Source organism: Labeo rohita, chromosome 18 (assembly GCF_022985175.1).
Source record: "Labeo rohita strain BAU-BD-2019 chromosome 18, IGBB_LRoh.1.0, whole genome shotgun sequence".
Classification (NCBI taxonomy): domain Eukaryota; kingdom Metazoa; phylum Chordata; class Actinopteri; order Cypriniformes; family Cyprinidae; genus Labeo; species Labeo rohita.
In genome coordinates this window covers 28,069,514-28,097,359 of record NC_066886.1, presented here as the reverse complement: position 1 = coordinate 28,097,359, position 27,846 = coordinate 28,069,514, and the positions used below count along the sequence as shown (strand labels likewise).

The 27,846-nt window shown below is 37.0% G+C and overlaps 1 protein-coding gene across 1 annotated transcript; it reads left to right on the top strand.

The window, feature by feature from the left end:
* Positions 1–4,237: 4,237 nt before the first annotated feature.
* Positions 4,238–27,663, top strand: lbhl (LBH regulator of WNT signaling pathway, like). The gene is made up of 5 exons (XM_051134613.1): positions 4,238–4,342; positions 4,501–4,651; positions 11,449–11,524; positions 17,709–17,988; positions 26,776–27,663. Exons 2-5 carry the CDS (start codon positions 4,530–4,532, stop codon positions 26,844–26,846), a joined length of 549 nt encoding a protein of 182 aa, XP_050990570.1. The 5' UTR covers positions 4,238–4,342; positions 4,501–4,529; the 3' UTR covers positions 26,847–27,663.
* Positions 27,664–27,846: the final 183 nt, after the last annotated feature.

The window sequence follows — 27,846 nt, the reverse complement described above, 5'->3', positions numbered from 1 at the left end:
GCAAGAATATCATTCTCGTTTCTGTCGGTAAGCAGCTTATTATTAACCTCCACAGTCTCCAGCAGAAATGTACAGAACAACCTGTATATTCTCCAAGCAACCCATCATCCAACATCTACTTTGTTCTTTCAACAGTTGAGTTACAGCAAAATTATATATGAGACCCGAGGACCTTTTTAAACTTCCTTTTCACTGACCAGCAGTTTCTACATCCATAAAAGGAGGGACTGTAAGTCTGCTGTGAAGTGGAGTTGTGTTTTATGATGGCAGACGCCCTCACTGTGCTTCATGAGAATCTCTTCAACTGCTCCGCCTGCTGGTTTCCATGACAACCACACAGGCAGTCACAATGCTGTAGCTGGAGACGCACAGTTACCGCTGCTGCACACGGCATTTACCATCACAACTCACAAACACCCATGCGTTTATAGAGGGTTTTGAGAGAGATTCGAAGAAATGTCTTAATGTCTCAATACATTTGAAGTCACTGGTCTCCAAAGCTGTTTGGTTACTAACATGCTTCCATTCCAGGTTTGCAGTGATGTGAAATTTTCGTTTTTATCATTTTAAATAACAGCACAGACATTCAAACTGAATATCACTGTTAATCACAGTAATGTCAATACTTAGTCCGACAGCACAACTGTAGCGTGACAGTTCATTAAAAAAAGTGGTAACACTTTATTTTAAAGACTAATTTACACTATTAACTAGTTGCTTACTAGCATGCATACTACTAGCATATTGGCTGTTTATTAATACTTATAGAGCACATTACAGATGGCATACGTACATCAGCTAGAGGTTTTAAAGATCACTTTATCTACAAAGCATCTGCTGTGTACAAACATCTGATAAACGTCTTTAAGATGTCAGTTTTGCATACATTCTAATTCATAAACATCTTAAAGACATTTTCTAAATGTCTATTTGACATCTGACAGGAAACATCCTAGAGATGTATCGCAGATGAGCAAACACTCTAGTGATGGGAAGTTCGGATCATTTCACTGACTCGGACCTCGGAGACTCGTTCAGGAAAATGAACAAATCTTTTTGCGAGTCATTTTGTTCATTTTAGCAAAATATAATACAAATGTTACGTGCTACTTCCCTAACACATCTACTGCTTACACTATCGTTGATCACACTACAAACAAGACCTGGGCCTTTATATTATTAGCTCACCTCACCTCTTATCTGACAGGTTTTCGGGTTTGAGTAGTTTGTTCATCACGTGACAGCCGTATAAGCTTAACAAAGCAGTGTGAGCCAGAAAGAGAATTGATTATCTCATCTCTCGAGTCTTCGGGTTCGAGTCATTCGTTAGTCACGTGACAGCCCCATTACACGAACGAACGACTCCACAAACCCGAAGATTCGAATATAAAAGATTTGTTCAAAATGAACGAATCGTTCAAAAACGACCCATTACTAAAACACTCTAAAAATGTCTTCCAGATGTAAAAGCACATCACAAAGACGTCTCTGAGATGTATGTGTGCTATCAGGGATATTAATGTCTTATTCTGCATGACCATATTTTAGATCACTTAACCATACTTAAACTTAACAACTACCTTACTAACTATTAATAAGCAGAAAATTAGGAGTTTATTGAGACAAAAGTCATAGGTAATACTTAGTTAATAGAGAGAATTGGTCCCCAAACTAAAGTGTGAATAAAAAAAATGTATTAGACACATACATTTTACACAAATTTTGTCTTTTTAGACAAATTTTGTTCCAAATGATGCTGAACGACTGTTGCAAGGCCGAAACTAACTTAACAAACGTAACAAAAAATGTGATAAGCTATAAGTTATATTGTTAAGACAAGGATGTCTGGAAAACTTATAAATTTTTGGATATGTTAGACATGTAGTTTATTTATATGTATATGCAGGAGCAATATATATACAATGGCGCCTCCTCCTGGTCACAGATGGCAGGACACCCTAATTTGTTCCAATCCAGAGAACGTTTTAAAAGTACATCATTCAGAAACTAGCATTATTTCAAAACTTCTTCCAAATAAAAATGACGCACAAGAGCCAAGAGCACATGAGAAGGCTCTTCCGAGAAGAAGTGATTTATGTGCTTCTGCAGCAGGTTGAAGGCTATTTTGGGAGCGATTGTGACAGATGGAAAGATGGCTGGCCTTCATATGTAGCAATCAGTGGCTTCTTGTGCAGAATATTTTCTTAACATCAAAATGATGGAGTAATTTGGCAACTTCAGATGGGCTTCACTAATCATCCAGTTTCTCCACCAACTCCAACATTTTCCAAATAACGGCTGAAATGTCAAATTATAAATGGCGGAATATGGCATGAACGCCACAGCCAAGCACACACAGGAATAAAACCTCCTTCAACTGTATAAAAATATTTCAGATGTTTTTCCACATCTGTCCATCACTATGAATGGGAAATATATTTTATGTGGCGATACTGCATTAATGTTTAATTTCATAAAAAGTGTTACCAAATGCCTAGCATATTATTATGATTATAATAAACCCTTATATACTTCTGTTCAGCAAAGTGCAGTAAAGCCATTTATGATGTTTATATAATGTTTAAGTCTATTTTAAATACAGTTGAAGTCAATTCAATGTCATTATTTTGCCAAAATAAGAGGGATCATAAAAATGCATGTTATTTTTTATTTAGTACTGACCTGAATAAGATATTTCACATAAAAGATGTTTACATATAGTCCACAAGACAAAATAATAGTTGAATTTCTAAAAATGGCCTGGTTCAAAAGTTTACATACGCTTGATTCTTAATACTGTGTAGTTACCTGAATGATCCACAGCTGTGTTTTTTTGTTTTTGTTTTTTTGTTTAGTGATAGCCCTGAGCAGTTAAACTGCCTGCTGTTCTTCAGAAAAATCATTCAGGTCCCATACATTCTTTGGTTTTTCAGCATTTTTGTGTATTTGAACCCTTTCCAACAATGACTGTATGATTGTGAGATCCATCTTTTCACACTGAGGACAACTGAGGGACTCATATGCAACTAATACAGAAGGTTCAAACGCTCACTGATGCTCCAGAAGAAAAAAAAAACTTCTTGAATTTGAAGATCAGTGTAAATTTAACTTATTTTGTCTTCTGGGAAACATGTAAGTATCTTGCTTCTGTAGCTTCTGAAGGGCAGTACTAAATTAAAAAAAAGTATGATATTTAGGTAAAATAAGAAAAATGTACACATCTCCATTATGTTCAAAAATTTTCACCCCCCCGGCTCATCAGTGAGTGTATGACCCTTCTGTAACAGTTGTTAATGAGTCCCTCATTAATGTTAACTAATGTTGTCCTCAGTGTAAAAAGATGGCTCTCAAAATCATACAGTCATTGTTGGAAAGGGTCCAAATACACAAAAATGCTGAAAAACCAAATAATTTGTGAGACCTGAAGAACAGCAGGCAGGTTAACTTTTCAGGACTCATGGAAAACAAATAACAAGCATTTTGAATGATCCCTCTTATTTTAATAATTAACATTTTGCAGATTCCGCAAGGTGTATGTAAACTTTTAACTGCAAATGCTGTCCTTTTAAACTTTCTATTGGTCTAATATACACACAAGCACACACACATCAAGGTTTACAGAAAAATATGAAGCAGCACAACCATTGATAATAATGAAGATTGGAGTAATGATGCTGAAAATGTATAATTTATCATAATTTATCGTAACTTACAGTGATTCATAGTCATTAGTAATGCATTAATGTATATACAATTAGTTGCTAATACCTGTTTTCAGAATGCTCAAAAAATGATTAAAAAAATTAGAAATGCAATTTTTTCAACAGACAGATTTTAAATAGATAGATTGAGTTTGGGCACTCAAAATGCTACTAGGTCAGTTAAGAAGTGTTTGTTTTGGATTAGCGCACATCGCCACTTAGCTCATCAGTGTAAGTGTAGGAAAAAAAATCCTGATCTAAAGCTATATATATCCAGCCCCTCCCTACCGAAACGCAACTTAATTCCCAGAATTGTTCTGATTTGAAAGATGGACATTTTCATCAAATAAAAATGCACAAAGAATGCAATGCATAGAAAATGCAATTTTAGGAAATGCATTAGGAAAGCCAATGCTGAACTTAAAGGGAGCATTAGGCAACATAAAATCCACACACACTAGTGAGTGCACACCTTGTGTGTGTGCCAGACCGGTCGAGTCCACTCACTGCTCTGACGTCACTGGCCCTGCCATACTAATCGACACAGACACTAATCCAGCTCTTCTATAAAGCCTTTCTCCTTTGCTCGGAAGAGAGAGAGAGAGAGAGGGGGGACGGGAGAGGACTTTAGGATAAAGACGGTAAGGCTAGGGGGAAAAAAAAATCATAGAAGGAAATGACCGCTTGACGTTCTGTGACATTTCACGGCTCGATTGGAGTATCAACTTGCAGTATTTTTTCCTACTGTGCCCACCATTAACCCAGAGTTACAGGCTTTCATTGTGCACTGTACTCTCAGGCATCGCACTGGAAGGACAGTGTTCCTCGATGGGGCCTGTGGAGGGGCAGTGCTGTGGGAGCTGCTCCTCTCTGCCCCCTATTATCATACCCGGCATGGGCAGCGTGGAACTCTGCACCACCCAAGAGGATGGATGTCTTCCCACAGATGGGTAGGACCCCTTACAAATTCTGTGTGTCTGTTTTTGTGCAAGACTGAAGAGATGGCTTATGTTTAAAATATGTCACTTTGGAAAAACACCATAATGTTCAGGCCTAAGATGTGTCCAGTATACTGGATTAACACCTTAACTGCATATATGTAATAAGATGTTTTAGTGTTTCACTATAAAAAGCGGTTAAAAGGAAAAATAATTGAAAATGCTACATATATAATTGTACTAAAATTAATATACAACATATATAGGTTTAAAGTAAAATGTGTAACACATCAGGATTTACACACACACACACACACACACACACACATAAAGCTGGATATAAACTATATTTAAATTTACCAACATACATACAGCACACACTTGTAAAGTAGTATATACCATACTGCAAACCTGCCTGATTTCTATTTAGTTGCAACTTTATCTGCATACATGTAAAAATATAAAATATATCACATCTCAAATGCTTGGTTGCTTGAATTGTTACTTATAGTCTGCTAAATGTGACTATAAAGCCTCAAACTACTAAGATATTATAAACATTAACCTGTTTAATCCCAAATTTGTGTCATTAGTAACACTTTGAAATAATCAATAATTATTTTCTGAAAATCTTTTGTAAAAGTGTGTGAAAAATTGTTTTATGCTTGGTCACAATTGTGACAGGTGGGATATTGTGTATACCGTATTGACATATTTCTGCAGTAATAAAAATTATGTATTTATGTATGCTATTTTTATATCTGATCACATTCTGTGGTTACTATTATGCATAAAAAACCTTTATACAACACTGATAGGAATACTGAGATAAAATACAATAAAATACAACCATCAATGTATTTCAAAATTGTTACTTTTTTGTAAAATATATCATCATTTATTATATTAGTGCTACCAGTATTACAACATCAATACTGAAACTTATTTATAATATCTGAACTTAATTTAGTGCAATATTTTGTCATTACAAAATTTAGTGCAATTTACACTAGTGCAAATTTAGTGCAATTTTTTGTTTTGGAGCTTTGATGCAGCCATCATCTTCTCAAGGTGCAAACAGGAATTAAACTGCTTTGGTCAATTGGACAATTTGCACTAACCATGTGAAATTGCACATATTTAATTAAGACCCTTTATTTTTTCCATATTTGCAGGAAGCGCACTAAAACATCAGTCAGGAAGACTAGTTAGAGCTTTATAAAAAGTGGGATTAAATGGGTTAACATCATTTTCCGTAAAACTGATTGGAAAAAATATGTATAGTAAAAAGCGCTATACAAATAAATTTGACTTGACTAACTCTCTGTTTTCTTGGTAGGTAAATCTGGAAAATGTTTCTGGTTTCATTCATTATCACATTTAACATATTTAAACTTGTGTCCAAAACAAAATAGCGCGTTCAAAGTGTTTACATTGTATTTATCATAATATTGGTTATAGTTCTATATGGGCACTCTAAATGTGTTTCCAAATGGCCACTAAATGATGAGTGTGCATGTAGGTAATGGCCGTAAGGTGAGTTAAAGGCCAGCTGCTGAACAAGAGACTGTGTGTCCTCAATCTGTGTGCTAACCTGTCAACAGCACGCATAGCTGCTGCCTCGTGCCGGATCCAAATCTGTTCCGTTAGCTTGTTAATGACTTACCGCAGAGAGCAGGAGGGGTAGGCAGGATTACACCACTAACTGCTAGGCAGCTGTCGTCAGAGAGACCCGAGCAGAGATGTGACGTCCATTGGTGTGTGGAAAAATGGTAGTTTCACAAACGTGATAGTAGTGATAAAGTTCCTCTTTTGATGAACAGCCTGGAAGAGAACAGAATAATGAATACATTTTAGATTCCAAAATCAGTATTTCACAAGCATATATTTATTTGGTAAGCACTCATGTAATTAACAGGATAATGGTCAGTCCGCTGGTCATTATAACAAAGTGAACCACTTTAAGCTAATGTACATTTTCTCTACTTCATATGGTTTCCTGTTGGTCTACAAAAAGATGGAAATGTTAAGAATACCAGATATGTGCTAGATTAACGTGTAAACCATAACCAGGTGGCGGCTTTTCAAATAGCTGACCTTCTTTTTACAATACTTCCCTGTTTCAGATGGCTTAAGCTGATACACACACACACTGCACAAACATACACTGTGGAGGTCAAAAAAGAGGATTTTGTTCATCAGACAGGTCTTCAGGCCTCCTTAATCCCTGTCCAGATAATATAAACAGATTTGGAACAGGAAGGACAAATAAATGCAGATATATCCCTCAATCCTGTGAACTTTCACAAGACAACTTTTTTTTTTTTAAACTCTTTTAATACTCTTGTTAGTTAAATTAATCTGCTAATGTCAAACACAAATACTGTTGGTGCCACAAGCAGGCCTGGCCTGACCACTTCAATGCTTTCCATCCAATAATAAAAATGAGCTTTTGTTACTTTATATATGTAGCAAAGTCTCAACTTTCAAATTCTGCCAATTGGATCACAAAATTTAAACAATAAATACCATTTTGGTGCTCTTTAATGTGGCATGACAGATCAGTTCTAAAGGCACGTAAACCGTTCATCTCTTCTCTCTTTAATATTAGTTAGAGCATGAACATAAACATACATGAACTTCAGAGAGCATGTGGAAAAAAACTAATGCAAACTGCTTAAATATAACGTGACTCATGTAATTGCCCAATCATTACTTCAACTGCGGAAAGACGTCAATAAAGCAATTCGTAAACTATCTGTCATGTTACATCACATTCAGCCTACCTCTGGAAAAGCAACTAAAGGAGCACTTTGCCACATTTATGCACTATATTACATGAGAGCCAGCAATTACTGTAAATGTTTATTTCAATTACTAATTGGAGTAGAAACATAATATCATTAAAAGGTTTGTATAAAAATGTGTTATGTCCAATTTAAATATTTGATTTGAGTGTTGATTTATTTGAAAATAAATAGCCACTGGAATAAATCATTTGGACTTCCTCAGGCGCAAAACTATTTGGGATGGAAATGTTACCTGTGAAAGCTATATTTTTTAATGTAGCCAATCCAAAACATTTTAATGCAATAAATATTTAAACAGTTTAGGTTCATTTTACTCTATTAGATAATCACACTGTTGAAGATGAAGTATTTTATTTATATTTTATTAAAGCAATAAGCCCCAAGAAGCCATGGTTTACAGTGAATTTATAACAGCTAAGGGGCGTTGCTAGGCACGACGTGAAGCAGCGAAATTCACTGTATAAATTCACTGTAAACATAGCTGCATATTGCTTTTATAAAAGTTATTCCATACATAGTAAGGCTTCACAAAATAAAACAGAGCAAATAAAGTGTAACAATATAAATAAAAATAGTATTCTTCCACCAAACAATGTAGTTCCTCAGAAACAATTGTGGTTCCAACAAAGTGGTTGCCAAGCAACACACAAACGTAAACAAAGGTGTAGGTTTGTAGTGTAATTTACAACAGCTTAGAATGCAGCGCAACCAATCAGAATCAAGTACCAGAACTACCCATTTTATAAAATGGATTTTTAAATGTCTGGTTAGGGGATATGCCCCTGGTGAAAAAAACAGCATATGCTGGTAGGTATGTTTTGATGCTGGGATGCTGGTTAGGTATGTTTTGGTGCTGGTTTAAGATGGTCCTTTGCTGGATTATGCTGGTCCTTAGCTGGTTTATGCTGGTCCTTTGCTGGTTCATGCTGGTCCTTGACCAGCAACATGACCAGCATAAACCAGCAAAGGACCATCTTAAACCAGCACCAAAACATACCTACCAGCATATGCTGTTTTTTTCACCAGGGTGGGTCAAACATTCAAATCTGTTTCAAAAGAAAAAAGAAGAGGAGGAATAGAAAGAAAAATAAATACACCCAGTTACTTGCATAACTTCTAGAGAATTTTACAGCTGCACTCTAAAATAAATTACAACTCTTGGACAAAAGCGTCTGCCAATTTTGCCTATTCAGCACCTCAGAGTCAATCGAAAAACACCACTTGGGTGTGTCATACATGTGATTCTATGTAGACAAATACTGTATGGATTATAAATATCCCATAATACAAAGCTATCAACTTGGCATTCCATTTCCAATATGATGAATGAACCAGAATTAATATCAGCCGTGATCTCTATTTTATTTGTTTAAACTGCTAAAGATTTTTTTTTTTGTACATAAAATCAGATTGAAAGGCATGCAGCATATTACAGTTTTGAGTTGCATAATGCATACTTTTTAAAACAGTGCAGTGCATAATGCACAATATTCTTCATGTGGATTTCATATCTGCAGAGATGACCCATAATGCCGTGTTCTTATCCAATCTGTTGCTAATGAAAAATGACTATGAGAGCATAATCCATTTTGATATAATCGTTCCCTGGCTGTCCGTTATAAGCATTGTAATCCGGCCGTTCAGCAGAGGCTTGAGAGAGGAACGATTAGTCACAGGACACCTGGGAGCAACTGCATTTAGCAAATCCCACATACACCAACAGACTGCCTTGTTTCTTAGCATTATGACTGTTGTAAACACACTGCATATCAACACTTGCCTTGGCTCGGATCTCTGTTGCGTTTGGATAAGTGTGGCACACGTGTTCCTATAGTGTCACTGATTCAACTATCCATCATCAAGATATTAGGGTTATGATCATGTATATTTAAGTGGAATCACACAAGTGTTGTTGCTGTTCTGCAGGTGATATTCAAAACATTATTTATACAAATGTTCGATTAACAATTAGTGATGTTGTTTTTATTTTAACCTTAAATTATCCGTTTTGAATGGATCTGTTCTTTGCCACAATCTTTATTCAGAGAAATTGTCGCTGAATTCGAAATAGCAAACTACTCTTACTATTTATACAGGTACCAGATAAAGACTGAGATATAGAAAAATCATAAAGATTATAGGCTAGTATACTATTCCAAACTTGGATACTTAATTTCATTCCTGAACAAATCAGCGGTTTGAAAGAATCACTGATTCAATTATCCATTCATAGTCACTTATCATAGTCACTATGCTGGTGCAACAGTATAAACTACAAAAAAAGTACTGTGTGTCTTATACTGTACGGAATATAAATATCTCACAATACAAAGCTATCAACTTGGTATTTCATTTCTAGTATGATGAATGGACCAGAATTAATATCGGCCCTGATCTCTATTTTATTTGTTTGAACTACTGATATATATGTATATATATATATATATATATGTTTTTTTACACAAAATCAGATTGAAAAGCATGTAGCATATCACTGTTTTAAGTTGCATAATGCACACTTTTTTAAATTAAAATTTTTTATGCCATCATTAAAGTGATATACAGTTAAACGTCATAGCAGGTTTTACCAACTTTATCAACAATCACATAGGAAGAAGACCTTTCTATTGCTCCTGATGCCGACTTCTGGACTCAAATTTGTAAAAATATTTACTCTATGACTAAAAACGCCAACCTTCGGCTCATACAGTATAAGACACTTCATAGAACACACTACATTGGGAAAAGGCTATCTAAAATGAGATTCACATCAGAAACTTGCTCAAACTGCTCACAAAATTGTCCGGACACACATATCCACGAGACATTGGCACTGCCCACCCATTAAACACTTTTGGAAAGAAGTCACAGAATCCCTATCCCGCCTCCTGGGCTGCAGCATCCCATGCAGCATCTGTCTACTTGGCGACCTATCAATCTCTTAATCAGGAAATAACAAACAAAAGGATACTCCTCAGTAGGAATATATTTACAGTAGGAATTTTACTAAATATCTTCATGGAACATGATCTTTACTTAATTTCCTAATGATTTTTGCCATAAAAGCAAATCAATAATTTTGACCCATACAATGCATTTTTGCCTATTGCTACAAATTGTTACGGGGAGTGAATGACGAGAGGCGAGCGGATCCATATGCGAGCTTTTATTATATGGACGAGACAGATACATGGTCGTGCAGGCAGGGTCAAACAACAGTAAACAGGAGTGTCGAAGGCTAGACGAGAGAATAGTCCATAAAGACGAGCGATAATCCAAAGGCAGGCGGCGATCAGTCGAAAATGGGGAGCCAGGCGAGCGAAACAAAACAAAACACAGGGGACTAGGAACTCGGAGCAGGAACTAGGAATACAGCAATATAATCACAATACGACAATTCAACAATCCGTGACATCAACTGGGGAAGTCCGGGCTTTATAGGAAGCCTGATTGGTCACGAGGGCTGACGCAATCAGTGCGGTGGAGGATGGGAGATGCAGTCCGAAGTGCAACGTAACAGTCAGAGTGAAGTGGAAAGATGAGAGTGACATCTGGTGGTGAGCAGTCCGTAGGGCACCGACCAGATTCGTGACACAAATATACCCCAGCGACTTAAGACTGGTTTTGTGGTCCAGGGTCACATATTATTCAGATTGTCATTTCTGATTATTTTCATTACTGCTATTATCATTGCTGTTCGATTGCTGTATTTATTATTATACTTGCTACTACTACTCAAATACTACTAACACTATTCAGGTTGTCATTTCTGATTATTGTCATTGCCGTTCTATTGATGTTTTTGTGTTTTGTGTTTACCGTATGTTGTATTATTTTCACTCATAGTAATAATAATAATAATAAAAAAGTCATAGCAGGTATTAAATATACTAAAATGAGAGCAATGCTGTGACTGTTTCATTGCTATTCCAAACCTGTATTATTATTTATTTATTTATTTTTTTCTTTCCATATTCCACAAATGTCACTTAATAATAGAGAGATGGGGTACCCAGAGGCCCAGGCCATGGATGAGTATCCAGTTCAGAGAAAAGGGGACAGACTGCCCTTTCAGGTAAAATCTCATCAGTCATCTTTTTGTCTTTGTTGTGAATTTTCTAAGAAATATAGGTGAACTCAAGCAAACTGTGCCAGTTTTTGTCTTTGAGATAACTGGAAAAAATGTCCCAGTAAACCTGCGTTCACCCCTATATATATAGTAGTCAACATTTGAAGTGGATCAAAACCTTTTGTTAAATTTGTCCTAAAACAAAAAAGAATACCTGTTCTTCTCTTAGGACAACTTTGATGAACCTTTTTTGATCCACTTCAAATGTTGACTACTGTATATTCAATTGCTTATTCATTTTAACTATTTTTTATTTAAAGTCACACATTCAACATTTTAGGCCATAAAGCCTGTAGGGTGATAAGTCTGTATAGTGAAATCACCTGTAATTCATAGGCCTATTTGTGCTTACTTTATTTATTTAATTATTTGATTGAATGATTAATTGATTGAGGCTAATATCTGTTATTTGGCATCTGCTGTATGATCTATTTAATATAGTCTCTGTAAAAATATACACTTACATCTATCGTCTGACTTCTGCATATATAGTTACATTTATCTCGTAACTCAAAATAATCATGTTGTGTCTTAAGGGGGCATGTTTTAAAATTTGTGTTTCAAGGTCATTGGCTGCTTCCACATGTGAACTGTCGAGTGGCAAATGGATTAAGAAAAACAACTGGTCAATGGCTTAAAAAAAACAATGTACAACATTTAAAATTCAGGAATTATCTCCATATAATGGACTTAAATGGTGCCCCCAAGTCTGAACTTCCAAAATCTAGCAAATTGACAATTTATATACTTTTTAAACCTCAAACGCTCGTCTTGTCCAAGTCTGCGTGAACTCTGTTTTTTTCTGGTTCAATACGGTCAATACAGTTAGGTTATGTAAAAAATGACGGCTGTTTCCACCGTTATATGAAAAAAATCCTGTAAAGCACACGTTAGCTTCCACTCTCTGTACAAATGATTGGACACGTGCCTAAACAGCACACAAAAAGACGTGCAAATAAAAACTTTAAAATAAAATAAATACAAATTTTTGTGACAATGCAACAGTGCATACGAACCTGTCTTAGGCACAGGATATGTGTGACCTTCACTCTAGCTTAGTTACCAAAAGTTAAAAATGTAAAACTACAGTATCTTCTGCATGATCAAGCAAGCGTATTCCGATTTTGGTTTACTCATTATAACACCTACAGTAGCTTAAGCAAAACACATACCCTTATAGGGCTTTTTCACACTTTCCGAGCCAAAAAGCAACACTTCTATATAGTAAATTAGGAAATAAAACTTTGCAATCAACCTGTTTTTGGAGATTCATTTGCAAACATGTTGCAAATGCATCCCCGAGACAATACAACTTCTTCAAAATAGCAACACTTGGTTTGAGCTGTTCTTTCAGGATACACATATACATTGCATTTTAATAACTATTAGAGGTGAGAGCAGTGGATTGAAATCTTAATATTTCCAAATCATTCACAACAGAATTCGATTCAAGATAAAAATCATTCAAAGCCGGCTGAGGCCCATGATGCGCGCCTCGCCGCCAGACGTCGTGGCCGCCGCAGGGGAGCGCCGCCGCCCGCTGCTCAGGGGCCAGCAACCAAGACCCGCAGCTCTGCGCGGCGCCCCTGACACGGGCAGCCCGGAGATGGTGGAATCTGCTCTTCGGGGGACGAGAACATATGTGCCCCCACTCCTGGAGGAGGGCCGGGACCTTCTGTGTGTTCAGCCGCTGTCGACCTACGGGTCGGCGGTACCCACCCACTCACAGAAAGAGCAATTTTCCACATCTCTGGGCCAAGTGCCCCGGGATCTGTTCCTGAGCGACAATATGTCTCCTCAGGTTCGGACTCGGAGCCAACATTCGCCAGCGCGGGAACCTGGGAAGAAGGTAAGTGCCACCCAGTGCGGCCAGACTGCTCTCCAGGACGTTCATCCTTCTGGGACCAGTCCCCTTCCCCTTCCCGCAGGCTGCCCCACCGCGGTCACGTCGGTCAACGCTCCGCTGATCCCACTGGCGACCAGGCTGGCGGCCTGGCTAGAGCTGCCCAGCCCGTCCTGGTGGTTGATCCGGACGGTACGTCTCGGCTATGTGATTCAATTCGCCAGGCGCCCGCCCAAGTTCAGGGGCGTCCTTTTCACTTCTGTCCGCTCGGACACGGATGCCTCTGTTCTGCGTGCGGTGTTCGCTGTCTTGCTGGCGATGGACGCAATCGAGCCTGTCCCTCCAGCCGAGATGAAGTCGGGGTTTTACAGCCCCTACTTCATCGTGCCCAAGAAGAGCGGTGGGTTACGACCAATCCTGGATCTTTGAGTGTTGAATCGGTCCCTTCTGAGGGTGCCGTTGAAAATGCTCACCTCGAAACGCATCCTTTCGTGCGTTCAACACCAGGATTGGTTTGCAGCCATAGACCTGAAGGACGCGTACTTTCACATCTCGATTTTGCCTCGACACAGACCCTTTCTACGGTTTGCTTTCGAGGGTTGAGCGTATCAGTACAAGGTGCTCCCATTTGGCCTGTCCCTGTCCCCCTGTGTTACGAAGGTCGCGGAGGGGACCCTGAACCCGCTATGGCGGAGGGGCGTTCGCATCCTCAACTATCTCGACGACTAGCTCATCATGGCTCACTCGCGAGATCAGTTGTGCGAACACAGGGACCTGGTGCTCCAGCACCTCAGCCATCTGGGCCTTCGGGTCAACCGAGAGAAGAGCAAACTCTCCCCAGTGCAGAGGATCTCTTTTCTCGGCATGGAGCTGGACTCGGTCAATATGACAAGATCAGGGAGGACGGGGAGCAGGTTCTGTTGGTTGCGCCGAATTGGCCCACCCGGACCTGGTTTGTCGACCTCACGCTCCTCGCGACAGCCTCTCCCTGGAAGATCCCCTTGAGGAAGGACCTTCTTTCTCAGGGGATGGGCACAATTTGGCACCCGCGTCCCGATCTATGGAACCTGCACGTGTGGCTTCTGGACGGGACACGGTAGACCTCTCTGGCCTTCCACAGGCCGTGATAGAAACTATCACTCAGTCTAGAGCCCCCTCCACGAGGCAGGCCTACGCACTGAGGTGGGGTCTCTTCGTTGACTGGTGTGCCTCCTGTGGGAAGGACCCACAGAGATGTCCGATCGCAGTGGTGCTTTCCTTTCTGCAAGAGAAGTTGGAGCGTAGGCTGTCCCCTTCAACTCTCAAAGTGTATGTCGCGGCCATCGCGGCATATCACGATGCAGTCAATGGAGCATCCATCGGGAAGCATCAGCTGGTCGTGAGGTTCCTCAGAGGTGCGAGAAGGGTTAATCCGCCTAGACCGCACCTCGTACCCTCTTGGGATCTCTCCGTCGCCCTTCGGGGCCTGCGGGGACCTCCCTTCGAGCCGCTGGTTTCAGTCGAGCTTAAGTTCCTGTCCCTTAAGACAGCGCTCCTGACCGCGCTCGCCTCCATCAAGAGGGTTGGGGACCTACAAGCCTTCTCTGTCAACGAAGCATGCCTGGAGTTCGGGCCGGCTGATTCTCACGTTGTCCTGAGACCCCGACCCGGCTATGTGCCCAAGGTTCCCACCACACCCTTTCGGGATCAGGTGGTGAACCTGCAAGCTCTGCCCCCGAAGGAGGCAGACCCGGCCTTAGCGTTGCTGTGTCCTGTTCGTGCCTTACGGGTTTACATGGACCGCACCCGGAGCTTTAGACGCTCCGAGCAGCTCTTTGTTTGCTTCGGAGGACAGCAGAAGGGAAATGCTGTCTCCAAGCAGAGGTTGGCCCATTGGGTGGTAGATGCCATCTCCCTGGCCTATGAAAGCCAGGGAGAGGCGTGCCCCCTAGGAGTTCGAGCTCAGTCCACTTGGAGTGTTGCCTCCTCCTATGCGCTGGCGCACGGCGCCTCGCTAGCAGACATCTGCAGAGCTGCGGGCTGGGCGACACCTAACACCTTCGCGAGATTTTATAATCTCCGCGTAGAGCCCGTGTCCTCCCGTGTGTTAAGGTAACATCAGGTAATTTGCGGGAGGCCGGCAGGTGTTGGCTTGCTGCGCCATTCCCACGGGATCCGTGCGCTATTTTCCCAGAATGTCCCAGTCAGGACTAGATGCGGAGTAGTCCGAGACTGTGCTCCGACTGGGTCTCCTTCGCCCAGAAGGTTGTGGCAAAATGTCTCAGTATTTTTCCACAGTCAGCCAGAAGGCTGTGTTTTCCCTCATATATCTATAACCAGAATAGATATATTCAATTTCTTATTCCACATGCCTAAACCACATGTGCTCCGCCCCCCCCAACCCATGCTTCAGTACAACTGGCACCCCTATGGGGCCCCTCTATTGGTCCCTAGGGTGTTGGGAAGGTTACGTACTGACTCCACTTTCTGACACGTCCGCCTGTCAGCACTTGGTGGCTTGCGTAACGCGGCCTTAGGGTTGTGGCCTTTTCCATGGGTCTGTTCCCATATGTAACGTCGTAGTGAAACGACTGAAGGGGAACGTCTAGGTTACGTACGTAACCCTCGTTCCCTGAAGGAGGGAACGGAGACGTTACATCCCCTGCCACAACCCTAGGTCGCGCTGACGCCGGGCTGCGGCTCAGCTCCTCAGCAAAAACCTGAATGAGTGGATGCGCGCCGCCATCTTATATACCCGTATGTACGGGGGGAGTGGCATTGCACGCAGACTCCACTCGCCAATTTCATTGGCCTTTTCTGTAAAGCTCAGAGGTGATTGGTCACTCAAGCGAGTTCCCATATGTAACGTCTCCGTTCCCTCCTTCAGGGAACGAGGGTTACGTACGTAACCTAGACGTTTTTGAGGAAAGAATTTCAGGATTTTTCTCTGTATAATGGACTTCATTGGTGCCCCAATTTTGAACTTCCAAAATGTAGTTTAAATGCAGCTTCAAAGGGATCTAAACGATCCCAGCCGAGGAAGAAGGGTCTTATCTAGCGAAACGATCAGTCATTTTTTTCAGAACATAAAAATCTGTATACTTTTTAAGCACAAAAGCTCATGTAGCACAGGCTCTGGGATGCGCGTTCACGACTCTACGTACTATTGAATCACGTTGAAAGGTCACGCAGAACTACAGACCCAGTGTTTACAAAGCGAACGCACAAAGACTAAGAAAGTGTAAGTAAGTCAAATGCTGTTTACAAACAAAAAAGTACAACAATGTTGGATGATTCTGAAGCTGTAGGAGAAATTGTAGGTTTTTGGAGTTTTTTGCCATATTCTACCTTTTTGAGCTGGAGTATTTGAGGTTAAAATGTATGCAAACTGTTCAATTGTTTCAAAAATGACAGATCGTTTCACTAGATAAGACCCTTCTTCATCGGTTGGGATCATTTAGAGCAGGGGTGTCAAACTCCGGTCCTGGAGGGCCGCAGCCCTGCAGAGTTTAGATGCAACCCTAATTAAACACACCTGATCCAACTAATCAAGTCCTTCAGGCTTAACTGAAATCTGCATAGTATGTGTGTTGGAGCAGTTTGGAACAAAACTCTGCAGGGCTGTGGTCCTCCAGGAACTGAGTTTGATACCACTGATTTAGAGCCATTTGAAACTGCATTTAAACTGCATTTTGGAAGTTCAAACTTGGGGGCACCACTTAAGTCCACTCTTATGGAGAACATTCCTGAAATGTTTTCCTCAAGAAACAATTTTTTGTCAACTAAAAAAAAGAAAGACATGAACATCTTGGATGACAAGGGGGTGAGCAAATTATCTGTAATTTTTTGTTCTGGAAGTGAACTTTTCCTTTAATGACAGTATTTTCATTTTTGGGTGAACTAATAAGTTTAAGTGGTACTCCATAAGAGGCAACTATAAGTAAGCCATTCATACGTTGATTTACCACAAAAACTGTAAACAGTTTAGCTTTTCAACATTGCTGTGTCAACATTGGCTTAACCAGTGACATGAATTTGGTGTGGGAATATGTGTTTGTGCAAACTGTTTAGAAACTCTTCTCCAATTTCCATTAGTGGTGCCACTAAATGCACACAGCAGCTTAAAACTACTCACTTGCAAACTTCAAAGAGGACACATGCAGATTGTGGCATCACGTGCCAAAGTTTCACAATGCTGCTGAGCTTTCATCAGTCACCTGACTGACCTAAAGCCACCACAAACAGGAAAAACTGGTAATGCAAGCACCATTCAGTACTGAAGATTTCTCTTTCTCCTTTATTTTGCAGATCTTCCCAGATCCAGTAGAAGTAGTTTTGAGCTCTGAAGGCTGTCTGACCTGCGCGCCGCAGGGGAAGGAGCGCCTGCCCTCCATCGTGGTGGAGCCTACTGACGTCAGTGAGGTGGAGAGCGGTGAGTTGCGCTGGCCCCCAGAAGACATGGACTTCGATGAAGATGAAGATCTGTTCTTGGAGCAGTGCATCCCACCTGCTAACATTGCTGACTGGGGAGAGGATGAGGAAGAAAGCTCTGTTATTGAAAACCACCAGCAGACCACATCCCTGCTAGGTAGTTTCACAACCATTCAGAACAGTACTTAGGCCTACACAAAATGTGTGGCCTTCTTTTGGGGAAACTTTGGGGGAAATCTGTGGTTTTTAGTTGAATTAACCATGCTAAGACATGATAAATGAAGTTGAGAGTACTACATTTTCAGTGATGATGTATTTTTGCAGGCCAACCTGAAAGTCTGCAGAAAATAAGCTCTGTGACCAACAAGTGTATAATTCTTACTTCTTTCGTTCAGCATAATATACACAAATGAACACAACTTTTATGCATATTCGAAGCTTAACTGCAGTCACCAGAAGTAAAAAGCATGACTTCAACATCACCACTATTAAGCTTTCAACAGCTCTTTCAGTTTTGCAGATTCAAATGATGCCTTACTCTTATCTGTTTGATCAAAAATTGAATATTTTTAGATTTTTTCGTGGTCATCAAAAAAAAAAAAAAAAAAAAAAAAAAAAAAATGTGACAAACTGCACTGGTGCAATCTTCGACCCCAGAGGATTAAGAATAGTTTGCAAGAGCTTGACAAGTAAAATCTTAAAAATGTCATTAAACTAGAAAGTAAAAATATCTCAAGCCTGTGATAAGCACGTAACTTATACCAGATATGTAACCAAAAACACACACACAAAAGAAAAAAAAAACATTGATGTCACAACAGTGAAATTGGAAGTGCTGAAATGCTAACTTCGTTTCTAGCTTTTGGCCTACAAAAATATGCCATCCCTACAGAACTCTATTGGTCAATGAAATAATGTGTGGAACGTTCAAATTCTGTGGAAATCTCTTTCTGTGAAGTTGTATGTGGGTCTGACAATATATAAATATATATATTTTTAACTCAGATTATCTACAGAAAATCGGTTTACTGCTCTATCAAGCCCCTAAACCTAATTTTAAACAGCATGTTGTGATTATATGGCAAAATGGGTTGTTGCAAAACTAAGCATTTTTGAATTCTTCAACAACAGCCCACTTGCAGAGGGTTGCACACAGAGCTGGGTAGATTACTTACAAATTGTAATCCATTACTGATTCCAAATTACACAACAAAGAATTTTGTCAGTAACGTCATCCATTACTCCATTACATTACCCATTTTAGGTAATATAATCAGATAACTTTTTGACTACTTTTAGATTACTTTTGACCTAACTTGTTTATCACATAGATTTAAACAGGACAATCTTGTACCATAAGGATGTAAATCATGTGACCATTAACCAATGTCAGAGAAATGTCTACTTTTAGAGTTTCAAATACGTTTTTGGAGAATAAAATGTCAAAATTTGGTTGAAATAATGTTACATTGTCATTCAATGCAACAATTGTGCAACAGTGCAATTTACGTAAAATTCAAACAACATGTTTATTCTGACATGTACATATTAAAATATATAAAAAAGGGAGCATATTAAATTTTATTGTGTTTTAAATGAGTAAAAAAATCTTACTGAGAAATGGGAAAAACCTAAAAAATGTAGAATTACAACTAATTCGTACACTGAATGACATTTTAGTGGGTGTCTTCTGTAAATTAGGGAAAATTGTATGATGTTTATTTTTAGTTCAGAAAAACAAAAACAAAAGTGCAATTAAATTAAACAGAAAACTTTAAAATATTTTTTTGGAACAACAACAACAATTTAAAGCAGTATTACATTTAATATTTTTATACTTGGTAACACTTTAAAATTGGTAGGATTAAGGATGTGGAATAAGGTCATGTAGAATAAGGAATTAATATGTGCTGAATTAGTACTAATAAAAATAGCTAATATTTTGGTAATATGCATGCTATTAAGCAACTAGTTAAGAGACCATAAAAATAAAGTGTTATCTTATAAGTAAACCCTTTTTTGTCTTTGACCCATATAAGTGGTAGACTATTTTAGAAAGAAAAATTTAAAAGATAAAAAAGAGGAATTAGATTAAAGGAGAAGTACACTACCAGAAATTTTTTTTTACAGACAATGTACTCACCCGCTTGTCATTCAAAATGTCTTTTTCTTCATGCGTAAAGAAATTATGTTTTTTGAGAGTTTGAACTTTCAAAATGCAGTTTAAATGCGGCTTCAAACGATCCCAAATGCGGTTGTAAACAATCCCAGCCGAGGAAGAAGGGTCTTATCTAGTGAAATGACCTGTTGTTTTCATAAAAATAATACAGCTTATACACTTTCTAATGTCAAACGCTCATCTTGTCTTACTCTGCCTGAACTCTGTTTTTTTCCGGTTCATGACAGTTAGGGTATGTCAAAAAACTCCCATCTCATGTTCTCCCTCAACTTCAAAATCGCTCTATATCGCTGTTTTACCTTTTTTTGTTAAGGGTGTTTGATCTTCTTTGCATGTTAACTTTGCAAAGACTAGGTCTGTACTTCTGCAGCGATGTAGAATGATTTTAAAATTATTTTTGAAGTTGAGGGAGAAAATACGAGTGAAGTTTTTCGACATTCCCTAACTGTCTTGAGCCAGAATACACAGAGTTCAGGCAGAGCAAGACAAGATGAGCGTTTGAAATTAAAAAAGTATTTAAATTGTATTTTTTTAATGAAAATAACCGATCATTTCGCTAGATAAGACCCTTCTTCCTCGGCTGGGATCGTTTACAACCGCATTTGGGATCGTTTGAAGCCGCATTTAAACTGCATTACGGAAGTTCAAATTCAGGGCACCATATCAGTCCATTATATGGAGAAAAATCCTGAAATGTTTTTCTCAAAAAACATGATTTCTTTAAGACTGAAGAAAGAAAGATATAAACATCCTGGATGACAAGGGCTGAGTACATTATCTGTAAATTCATCATTTAAAGGAAAAGTCCACTTCCAGAACAAAAATTTACAGATAATGAACTCACCCCATTGTCATCCAGGATGTTCATGTCTTTCTTCAAAAATGCGGAAATGTTTTCCTAAAAAAAACATTTCTTTACAATTGAAGAAAGAAAGACATGAACATCTTGGATGACAAGGGGGTGAGTACATTATCTGTAAATCTTCTGGAAGTGAACTTCTCCTTTGATGACAAAGTAAGTGTAGATTATGAGTATTTTAAAATGTAACTTATTCTAATTACAAGTACTTTTTGTAATCAGTTACTACCCTGCTCTGGTTGCACAATGTGTATTAACTACTCATTTTCAGTTTAATTTACATTAGAGGAGTCTGGTTGATATGGAAGCCCGTTCCCGCCACTGTTAAAAAAAAAAAAAAAAAATCGGTAAGTCATAATTATGAGAAAGTTTCTCATAATTATGACTTAGTATCTCATTATATTGAGAAAGTTTCTCGTAATAATGAGTTAAACAGTAATAAAATTCTGAAAAAATACATTCGTAATAATGAGAAACTTTCTCATAATAATGAGAAACTTTCTCGAAAAAATGAGAAACTTTCTCGAAATAATGAGAAACTTTCTCATAATAATGAGAAACTTTCTCGAAATAATGAGAAACTTTCTCGAAATAATGAGAAACTTTCTCATAAATAATGAGAAACTTTCTCGAAATAATGAGAAACTTTCTCGAAATAACGAGAAACCTTCTCATAATAATGACTTAACATCTCGTAATAATGAGAAACTTTCTCGTAATAATGAGAAACTTTCTCATAATAATGAGAAACTTTCTCGAAATAATGAGAAACTTTCTCATAATAATGAGAAACTTTCTCGAAATAATGAGAAACTTTCTCATAATAATGACTTAGTATCTCGAAATAACGAGAAACCTTCTCATAATAATGACTTAACATCTCGTAATAATGAGAAACTTTCTCGAAATAACGAGATACTTTCTCGAAATAATGAGAAACTTTCTCGAAATAATGAGAAACTTTCTCATAATAATGATTTAGTATCTCGAAATAACGAGAAACTTTCTCGTAATAATGAGAAACTTTCTCGAAATAATGAGAAACTTTCTCCAAATAATGAGAAACTTTCTCATAATAATGACTTAACATCTCGTAATAATGAGAAACTTTCTCATAATAATGACTTAACATCTCGTAATAATGAGAAACTTTCTCGAAATAATGAGAAACTTTCTCATAATAATGACTTAACATCTCGTAATAATGAGAAACTTTCTCGAAATAACGAGAAACTTTCTCGAAATAATGAGAAACTTTCTGGAAATAATGAGAAACTTTCTCATAATAATGAGAAACTTTCTCGAAATAATGAGAAACTTTCTGGAAATAATGAGAAACTTTCTCATAATAATGACTTAGTATCTCGAAATAACGAGAAACTTTCTCGAAATAACGAGAAACTTTCTCGAAATAACGAGAAACTTTCTCGTAATAATGAGAAACTTTCTCGAAATAATGAGAAACTTTCTCGAAATAATGAGAAACTTTCTCATAATAATGACTTAGTATCTCGAAATAACGAGAAACTTTCTCGTAATAATGAGAAACTTTCTCGAAATTACACATACGTAATAAGTAAATGTTATATATTGCATATATAAATGCAAATATTCCCTAAAAACACCCGTAAAGACACTTAAGCGGTCAGGACTGTAGCGTCGGCTTCCTTTGAAATATGATTGCGCCCGCGCCCGCTTCGTCCCGCAGCCCAGTCAGAGAGGATGCCGACAGAAATGACACCTGTTCATGCGCGAGAACACCCCGGGGGATGTGCGCAAAATGGTAAAATAACAATTAATTATTGATTACTAATTTGAATCAGTACATTGTAACAAAAACAATACCTTTAATAAATTACACTAATAAATTACAAATTAATAAAGCACTGGAGGACCAAATTTAATACACACCTTATTAATAAAGCATAGGCCTATTATTTACAGACAAACAGAATAGCTCAGAATAGGAATTAAGAATTAAGAACTAAGAATTAAGGCTTATATGTTAAGCGTTTCCTCTCTCATTATAAGAAAATGCTGATCGTAGCTTCATGGAATGAAAACACTGACATAAAAATGACAATTTTGGTATACAGTTTACTAATAAAATATTCTACGAACGGGAAAGCAGATAAGTTCAGGATATGAACGCAACGCGCATATCAGGTTAAAGCATAAAGAAAACGCGCAAATTCTCGTTAACGTGCAGTTCAGCGCGTTGCTTTCATGTTATGGGTTCATGCCTGTACATAATATATTTTATTAATAACCTTTTTATATCACTGTTTTCGTCCATAAAGCCACGTTAAGCGTTTTCTATATATTCATATACTATGAAGAATGTTCTGGCATTTACACGGCTTTGACCAGAGGGTGTCGCCAGCGTTGCGTTATACTTTGCAGGCCACATCTGCTCGCCTGCACTAGTAGCCTATATAATTTATATAAATTGTATACCAAAATTGGCCTTTTAATATCACTGTCTTCATCGATTAACGCACACTGGGCGTTTCCTTTGTGCTTACGTGATATATGCGCATTGCGTTTTCATCCATGAAGCTACGATCAGCATTTTCTTATAATGAGAGAGAAAACGCTTAACATATAAGCCTTAATTCTTAGTTCTTAATTCTTAATTCCTATTCTGAGCTATTCTGTTTGTCTGTAAATAATAGGCCTATGCTTTATTAATAAGGTGTGTATTAAATTTGGTCCTCCAGTGCTTTATTAATTTGTAATTTATTAGTGTAATTTATTAAAGGTATTGTTTTTGTTACAATGTACTGATTCAAATTAGTAATCAATAATTAATAATTTTTTTACCATTTTGCGCACATCCCCCGGGGTGTTCTCGCGCAATTAGTAATCAATAATTAATTGTTATTTTACCATTTTGCGCACATCCCCTGGGGTGTATATGCATATATATATATATATATATATATATATATATATATATATATATATATATATATGCATTTATAATATTTGATTGGATTAGCTATTAATGTGGTGGACTGTCATGATTTTGGGTTTGATTGATTTATGCAAGACACATGAGAGTGAATTTAGAAGAGGGTATACGCAAAGCCCACTGATAAAGAAGTGGGTACGTCGTATACCTGCGTATACCCTGCATTACACCACTGGGCTTCACCATAAGCTTTCTTTAGAATGTCCCAACCAGTGCATTTAATAATGACGACAACTGTCATTTCATTTCGTTAAGCCGTCACCCCTTATGAAGATTAACATGGTTTTATTATAGAAAAGTTTCTCATTATTACGAGATATTAAGTCATAATTATGAGAAAGTTTCTCATTATTTCGAGAAAGTTTCTCATTATTACGAGAAAGTTTCTCGTTATTTCGAAAGAGATACTAAGTCATTATTATGAGAAAGTTTCTCGTTATTATGAGAAAGTTTCTTATTATTACGAGAAAGTTTCTGGTTATTTCGAGATACTAAGTCATTATTATGAGAAAGTTTCTCGTTATTTCGAGATACTAAGTCATTATTATGAGAAAGTTTCTCGTTATTATGAGAAAGTTTCTCATTATTACGAGAAAGTTTCTGGTTATTTCGAGATACTAAGTCATTATTATGAGAAAGTAAGTCATTATTATGAGAAAGTTTCTCATTATTTCGAGAAAGTTTCTCATTATTACGAGAAAGTTTCTCATTATTTCGAGAAAGTTTCTCATTATTTCGAGATACTAAGTCATTATTATGAGAAAGTTTCTCATTATTTCGAGAAAGTTTCTCATTATTACGAGAAAGTTTCTCATTATTTCGAGAAAGTTTCTCATTATTTCAGAAAGTTTCTCATTATTTCGAGATACTAAGTCATTATTATGAGAAAGTTTCTCATTATTTCGAGAAAGTTTCTCATTATTATGAGAAAGTTTCTCATTATTTCGAGAAAGTTTCTCATTATTACGAGGTTAAGTCATTATTATGAGAAAGTTTCTCATTATTTCGAGAAAGTTTCTCATTATTACGAGAAAGTTTCTCATTATTTCGAGAAATTTTCTCATTATTATGAGAAAGTTTATCATTATTACGAGAAAGTTTATCATTATTACGAGATGTTAAGTCATTATTATGAGAAAGTTTATCATTATTTCGAGAAATTTTCTCATTATTATGAGAAAGTTTATCATTATTACGAGAAAGTTTATCATTATTACGAGATGTTAAGTCATTATTATGAGAAAGTTTCTCATTATTTCGAGAAAGTTTCTCATTATTATGAGAAAGTTTCTCATTATTTCGAGAAAGTTTCTCATTATTATGAGAAAGTTTATCATTATTTCGATTAAGTTTCTCATTATTATTATTAGATGTTAAGTCATTATTATGAGAAAGTTTCTCATTATTTCGAAAAGTTTCTCATTATTTCGAGAAAGTTTCTCATTATTATGAGAAAAGTCATTATTATGATTATCATTAGAGTTTCATTATTATGAGAAAGTTTCTCATTATTTCGAGAAAGTTTCTCATTATTTCGAGAAAGTTTCTCATTATTATGAGATGTTAAGTCATTATTATGAGAAAGTTTCTCATTATTATGAGAAAGTTTCTCATTATTTCGAGAAAGTTTCTCATTATTTCAAGAAAGTTTCTCATTATTTCGAGAAAGTTTCTCATTATTTCTATGAGATTATTTCTCATTATTACGAGATGTTAAGTCATTATTATGAGAAAGTTTCTCATTATTTCGAGAAAGTTTCTCATTATTTCAAGAAAGTTTCTCATTATTTCGAGAAAGTTTCTCATTATTTCGAGAAAGTTTCTCATTATTTCAAGAAAGTTTCTCATTATTTCGAGAAAGTTTCTCATTATTTCGAGAAAGTTTCTCATTATTTCGAGAAAGTTTCTCATTATTACGAGAAAGTTTCTCATTATTATGAGAAAGTTTCTCATTATTTCATTATTATGAGAAAGTTTCTCATTATTTCAAGAAAGTTTCTCATTATTTCGAGAAAGTTTCTCATTATTACGAGATGTTAAGTCATTATTATGAGAAAGTTTCTCATTATTTCGAGAAAGTTTCTCATTATTTCAAGAAAGTTTCTCATTATTATGAGAAAGTTTCTCATTATTTCGAGAAAGTTTCTCATTATTTCGAGAAAGTTTCTCATTATTACGAGAAAGTTTCTCATTATTTCGAGATACTAAGTCATAATTATGAGAAAGTTTCTCGTTATTTCGAGATACTAAGTCATTATTATGAGAAAGTTTCTCATTATTTCGAGAAAGTTTCTCATTATTATGAGATGTTAAGTCATTATTATGAGAAAGTTTCTCATTATTTCGAGAAATTTTCTCATTATTATGAGAAAGTTTCTCATTATTTCGAGAAAGTTTCTCATTATTTCAAGAAAGTTTCTCATTATTTCGAGAAAGTTTCTCATTATTACGAGATGTTAAGTCATTATTATGAGAAAGTTTCTCATTATTACGAGAAAGTTTCTCATTATTACGAGAAAGTTTCTCATTATTTCGAGAAAGTTTCTCATTATTTCGAGAAAGTTTCTCATTATTACGAGATGTTAAGTCATTATTATGAGAAAGTTTCTCATTATTACGAGAAAGTTTCTCATTATTATAGGAAAGTTTCTCATTATTACGAGAAAGTTTCTCATTATTTCGAGATACTAAGTCATTATTATGAGAAAGTTTCTCGTTATTACGAATTTATTTTTTCTGAATTTTATTACTGTTTAACTCATTATTACGAGAAACTTTCTCAATATAATGAGATACTAAGTCATAATTATGAGAAAGTTTCTCATAATTATGACTTACCGATTTTTTTTTTTTTACAGTGGCGGGAACGGGCTTCCATAGGTTGATTTAGATTTGCTTCATTTTCTCTCTCTGTCCATCCATCTGTCTGCAGATCTTCAAGCAGATGACTTTAGGGACGACACCCCGACTCTACCTCCAGAGAGTGCTTCAACTCTGAACTAACACCCACTGAACCACCCAGTTCTCAGGTTCTAACTACAGATCACAATTACGAACCCTGCACTAATTAATACACCCTTCAGGAAATGACTAGAGGATGTTTACAGTAATAGCTGCTTTTGGAAGAACTAATAGGACCGTGCAGCTGATTGCGGTCTGACTGTGGTCGTGCAAGATGAAATTCAACTGACGCTGGCAACAGAGCAACAGAACCTTGTGAAGAAATTTACTGAAATTAAATTATTACGGTCTTTCATAGGTTAGTTTACTGCTTCTTGTCATCACTGTAGAATCGTGTCTCCACAGTTTGTTCTGTTTTGAATGTAAAAATTAGTTTCTGTATTTTTTGGGTTTAAACCAGTCAGCATTTTCACATTCCCCTTACTATGCAGATCTGGGAAAAAAAAAAAAAAAAAAAAACAGAGACTTTATCGAAAAAGAGGAAGGAGAGTAAGGAAAACTTGCATTTTAGTGACACTATACACAAGTATTATTTGTGGCTGAGTGTTATGTTACAGAGGTGTTGAAATTTTCAACGCTTTGAAAGAAAAGTTTAAATTTGTGCCGTATTTGTCCCCTTTTTCTTTTACCCATGTCAGCTTTTTTGTGTTGTATTTCAGTCACGTCCATGTGCATTTTAACCATCAAGTGCACCTGCAGTGTATTGCATCTTTTATACCAAACAGAAACTAATTTTGCTCAATTTCAGTTTTTCCAAAGCAACTTTGTCACTTGTTTTGTTGTTGTGAAGCATTCGTGTTTGCAATATGTACATACAATGTTTCTCCTCAATTATGAAATACAATTTAAAGCAATAAAATGTAAAGTACCACTACTGAAAATTATTTTTAGTCCAGTTTCTAATCTCTGACAGTTTTGTCGCATTACAGTCACATGAAATTAAAAAGGAAGAACACTATCTGCTGTTTCAAACAGCCTGATAGGCATCATCCTTTATTCAGTTCCAAAGAGTCCTCAATGACACTTCTTAAGTTTAGAAAGT